The sequence below is a fragment of the Eriocheir sinensis genome, chromosome 65 (assembly GCF_024679095.1).
Source record: "Eriocheir sinensis breed Jianghai 21 chromosome 65, ASM2467909v1, whole genome shotgun sequence".
NCBI classification, from domain to species: Eukaryota; Metazoa; Arthropoda; class Malacostraca; order Decapoda; family Varunidae; genus Eriocheir; species Eriocheir sinensis.
The window spans coordinates 9,696,738-9,702,533 of NC_066573.1; the positions used below are offsets into that span (position 1 = coordinate 9,696,738).

Sequence of the window (5,796 nt, forward strand, 5' to 3'; positions counted from 1 at the left end):
TTCCTCTTAAGTCTGCGAGCGTCGCGTCTCTTGGGAGGTGTTTGTTATTTATGTTCGCCATTATTCATAAGCAGCGCTGGAGGATTACAATGCAGTATACATTCATGTGCACACTGGTAAATCTATGTACGACTTTATATATGTGTATTTATGTATGTATTCATATATAAGATAGATTGATGAATAGATAGGTAGATAGATAGATAGGATAGATGAAGAGAGAGAGAGAGAGAGAGAGAGAGAGAGAGAGAGAGAGAGAGAGAGAGAGAGAGAGAGACAGACAGACTGACTGACTGACTGACTGACTGATAGATAGATAGATGTCGATAGATGGGTAGATAGATAGATAGTGATAGATTGGTAGATAGATAGATAGACAAATAGACATATATAAACATAGGTAGATAAATAGATAGATAGGGAGAGCGGAATAATTAGATACATACATAGCCTACATACATACATACATACATACATACATACATACATAACTATATACATACAGATATATATTGATTTATTTATGTTTACTTGAATCTAATAGTTCTGTACATATTGTGTGTGTGTGTGTGTGTGTGTGTGTGTGTGTGTGTGTGTGTGTGTGTGTTCGCTATCGTATGTTATCAGATGAATATATAAATGTTATTAGTCGAGGCAACGTTAGTCCTAATGTGTGTGTGTGTGTGTGTGTGTGTGTGTGTGTGTGTGTGTGTGTGTGTGTGTGTGTGTGTGTGATTTCGTTTCAACATATTTCATCAACTTTTATTTATAGATATATTAAGGAAATTTAAAAGAACTCACCAAATGCACACACGCAAAAATATACTGCTTATTGCAAGTATGACAGTAGTACATTCAGCCACATTTACTTGCAAATAAAGAAAAAAAAAAGAGTAACATTGTGCATATTATGTGTTTTCGTTTCAAACCTTCCCCGTCCCCGCCCTCCCTCACTCCCTCCCTTCCTCGCTCCATTTTCCTCTCCCCTCACACTCACGTCATGTATACACCCCAGCACCGCCCTCCCCGCCATGCAGGTACAGGGGCCTCCCGACATATCCAAATGTGTGTGTGTGTGTGGTGGGGAGGAGGAGCGGAGGGAGGAGGAGAGGGGGCAGTGGTAGGAGGAGGCGGAGGCGGCGGCGGCAGGGGGAGTGTTATCTACCCTTGCTATCACAGGACTGCTCGATAGGTGAGATAGCGTGTCGAGATAAGGACAGCTAGCTCGATACCCGACCCTCACAGCCGCTAGTGTTCCGTGCACCGCTGCTCTGGTCGTGTACCCGTGTACCACTGCACCGCACTTTCCGTACCTGTCCCTGCACCTGTGTACCCGCACCAACGACTCCGCAGGCTCCATGGGGTCGTGATCCTGCTACCTGGTCGTTATTGTGGTCGTGGCGGTGTTTGTGGTGGTGGTAATTGGCTGCGTCATCGGCTGTGGTGGTGGTGGTGGTGGTGCCTGTAGTGGTATAGTTTTTGTGACGTGGTGGTGGTGTCTGTGGGTGTTGTATACTCTTCCTAACTGTCCATAATATCTGCTACATGGTGGTGGTGGTGGTGGTGGTATGATATGTGACGCTGGCCGTGAGAGCTGTCGTGGTTTTAATTTGAGTTTCCGACATTCCGGGCCTGAACTTTTGTCATTATCGAGTGTCCTGTTGTTATCGAGTGTCCTGTTGTTTTCTTGCACGTGTCTGCGTCCACCACGGCTACATATCGCTACTACCCCCTGGCGCTGCTTCTTTATTGGTTGCAATCTGGGGTAAACGTATGTCTTAAATGGTAACCAGAAATTTGTATTGGTGCTACAGACTCTAATATGGATGAAGCGGCCTCGTGTGTGTGTTGGAGCAGAAAATAAGTTATAGGAAAAGGGTTTGTTATTGGGCGTCAGCCGAAGGAGTGAAAGAAAACGGAGGACCACAAGGTGAAGGGAAACTTAGTTATAAAAGAGCCACAAGAGGATAAGTGGAAGGTGACACTTGAGGAAGAAGAAAAAGATAAAGAATACGAGCAAAAAAGTAAAGCACAAAAGAGAAAGAAAAAGAAGAAGAAGAAGAAGACTAAACAAGAAATAGTAAACAAAAAAAATAGTCACAAATCAAGAGAGAGAGAGAGAGCGAAAGAAAAGAGAGAGAAAAAAAAGTATATAGAAGAGAGAAAATTAACAGAAATACAAGAAAATCAACACCAACAACAAGACCAAATATCACCCCCCCAAAAAAACAACAAAAAAACAAAAGAACATCAGCGAAACCAGCCAATGGAAGGACTCATGTTAGCACCGAATAAACCAGGACTTGGAAACCTCATACACGCAACCACCACCACCACCACCACCATCAACAACAATAACATGAGCGGTGGTGGCGGAGGAGGAGTGGGAGGAGGAATACCAGGATTAGTCAGCGGTGGGAGTGGCTACCTGGGCATGAACAGCCTCACTGGGATCAGCATGGGAAGCAGAAGCAGCAGCGCATCGTCAGCAGAGCGCTCACTCCTGCTGGGGGCGCTGGCGACTCACATGGGTGTGCTGGATGCGAGGGAGAATGACGCCCAGACGATCATCAGGAAGTCGGAGCTATGGGACGAAGTTACGAGGCAGTTCAACGCGCAGACCCTTGCCCCTCGATCCCGCCAGCAGATCCAGACGTTGTACAAAAACATGAAGGCGAAGGTATAATGAATAGACAGATAGATAGATTGATAGACAGATACATACATACACACTTAGAGAGAGAGAGAGAGAGAGAGAGAGAGAGAGAGAGAGAGAGAGAGAGAGAGAGAGAGAGAGAGAGAGAGAGAGAGAGAGAGAGAGAGAGAGAGAGAGAGAGAGAGAGAGAGAGAGAGAGAGAGAGAGAGAGAGAGAGAGAGAGAGAGAGAGAGAGAGAGAGAGAGAGAGAGAGAGAGAGAGAGAGAGAGAGAGAGAGAGAGAGAGAGAGAGAGAGAGAGAGAGAGAGAGAGAGAGAGAGAGAGAGAGAGAGAGAGAGAGAGAGAGAGAGAGAGAGAGAGAGAGAGAGAGAGAGAGAGAGAGATTCAATATTCAAGTTAGCGATAAATTGTACAGCTAATAATTACACCTCATACTATACTAGGTTATAAACTAATTGAAATAAACATTAACTTCACTGCAAAACTCTCCCCTAAAACATCAATAGAACAGTAACAGTTGCCTTGACAGAAATAAAAAGCTTGAATACTTGTCACGTCCTTCAGTCACGCATCTCCACCCAGGCGCGGCGTTATGAGGCTCGTCTGGCGGAGGTGGCGAGCGGTGTGCCTCCCCCTGACCCCGACCCTATATCGGAGATGCTGCTCGGCCTCCTCCACCAGCAAATGCAGCACCAGCGGCGCCACCTGCAGCGTCTGGCCGTGATCGACAACTTCAGCCACGCCCTCACGCCGCCCGGCCACACCCTGAGCGGCGATGGCACCATGAAGCCCATGAACTCTCACATGGACACGACCCTCTTGACCCCCGAACAGGTGTGTGTGTGTGTGTGTGTGTGTGTGTGTGTGTGTGTGTGTGTGTGTGTGTGTGTGTGTGTGTGTGTGTGTGTGTGAGAGAGCCTAATTGAGTCTCCTTCGTCAGGTGATGCAGGTGTCCCTCGAGGAAGGACTCGCCACGGACATGGAGGTGAAGGATGAGCCTCAGGACCACACCTTTGCAGCCTCCCCGGAGTGCCAGCTGCAGAAGGCCGAGGAGGAGGAAGAGGAGGAGGAGGCGGAGGAAGAGGAGAAAGAGGAGGCGGCGGGAGAAAACATTGAGGAGGGGGAGTCATCTCTGGATATTTTTGCGAACCCTGGCTTGACCTCTCCGCGCCCATCGTCTGAAACCCCCACTTCTTCATCCCAGCAGCAAGGGTTTCTAGCAGGTGGAGCAGCAGGGATAGATTCAAATGGGCAACAGCACCACCAGGACGGGACAACACAAAGGCCCTTCCATTCTTTTACCTCGGCGGGCCAGACTTTTGCGCCTCCCGCCTCCCGAGTCCACAGCTCTGGCGTTCCCGGCAGCACAAACCACCGGGCGCCCTCCCCCAAAATCCCTATCTTTCTTCCGTTCCAGTCTTCACCTTCCCCGCATGTCCTACCTCATGGGCTCCCCTCACGGACGCATCCTGGGGCCAGCGGTGAGGCAGATCTTATGTCCATGTCCGCAAAGAGACCCAAACTGGAAGGCGTGAGTGACGTGGGGCGGTTTAGAGGGTGTGGGAGCAGCCTGACCTCCCGCCATTACAACTGCTGCTGCCCCGACCTACACGCCACCCAGGCCGAGCAGGAACACCACCTGAGGATGAAGGTGCTGAAGGAGGAGTCTGAGGCGAAGGCAAAGGAACACGCCGCGAGGATGAGGATTCTTTTGCTGGAGGAAGAGCTTCTTAGAGAGAGGCTGCGGGTGATAGGGAGGAGAAGCGAGGGTGTGCAGGGGATGGAAGAGGAAGCTGGTGGTGTTGGTGGCGGTGATGCAGGTGGTGGTGATGAGGGTGAAGGTGATGTGTGAGGCCTTAACACTGTGCTGGCTGGAAAGACTTTGGAGCTGCATGTGTTGTTATCGAGTCTGAAGAATATTGGATTATTTAATGTTTATCTATGATGGTGAACGCTGAGTATAAGCTTTTGAGTTGTTATTGTGATATTTTTTCTCTGTTACTCTCCATGAAAAAAAGATTAGATGTTATGTATTTGCTGCAGCCATACAGTTATACATACGCGTTTATATACATACCCTTCCATTTTTTATTTCATCTATGGGTCTGTAACCTGCACTTCCTTCACCCACTCATATGAATGTAACTTCAATCAGCTAATTATTGACTATAGACTATATCGTCCCCCACTCAGAACACTTCAACTATTGCTACTCTGGTTTATACATTTCTATCAGCAATACACATGGACAGAGCTTTATCTTGCACTTCATCAGCTACACGTTTGCAAATACTCCTTCCCTGAATTCAGCATCAAGCACACCGGAGGCACATTCAGTAAGTCACATTTGTATATATTTCAATCATCTGCAAATACGGTCATTTCACAAACAACACATATTTAAATATTTTCCTATAAGCTCAACTCACTCGCATGGAAATTCTACATTCGTTCACATTTTCCCCTCCAAACAAGAGTCACAAACTTATCATCATTTCCAAGCTCCTACACTCGTAAACACTCGCCCAAGCATCACACACACGCCGTTAGGGAAGTATACATATTCACGCCTCAAATTTTATCCACCCAACCACGAGTTAACTATTTTTTTTATCCTATCACCGTCTCAAGAGTCCAGTGACCAATGTTTTTTTCCCTCTATTTACACTAGAGCTCTCACTTTGTCCCCGCCCCAGCTGATGCTCGTCATTAAGCAACACAACAGTATTTTCTATATTTTAAACACAACGCTCACATATGCGTTCCGGCACAAAATAGAGGAGGTACGGAACGCTAAAACGTGAAGAGTATATAAACTGTACATATTCCTGTCCCAAATGTTCTCTCATATCTGTTGTTTTGTACCGAGCCAATCAGGGCATTCACTTCACTTCCGTGTTAAATAAACTGTATCAAAGCCGGTGTGAGGGTTTGTGTATGCATTTAGTCACCAGCCATTGACAAGTATTCAGCATTCCACTAATTTTGAGGTTGCCAGCCATCCCGACATTTATGAGTGTGCGCGATAATAAGCGGAGCAATATCCCAAACGCAAAACACTGCCAGCCTGCCGACAGAGCTATGCGTAATGCAGCGATGTGCATGAATAGTAATTTGGTGGGCATTACATTTTTCCAGGCG

General features: G+C 47.1%; 1 protein-coding gene across 1 annotated transcript; it reads left to right on the top strand.

Annotated features, from left to right (window-relative positions):
- The first annotated feature begins 1,122 nt into the window (after positions 1-1,122).
- LOC126987615 (uncharacterized) lies at positions 1,123-5,577 on the top strand. The gene is made up of 3 exons (XM_050844738.1): positions 1,123-2,680; positions 3,238-3,489; positions 3,596-5,577. The coding sequence occupies exons 1-3, from the start codon at positions 2,267-2,269 to the stop codon at positions 4,505-4,507; spliced, it is 1,578 nt and encodes a 525-aa protein (XP_050700695.1). The 5' UTR covers positions 1,123-2,266; the 3' UTR covers positions 4,508-5,577.
- The last annotated feature ends 219 nt before the right edge of the window (positions 5,578-5,796 follow it).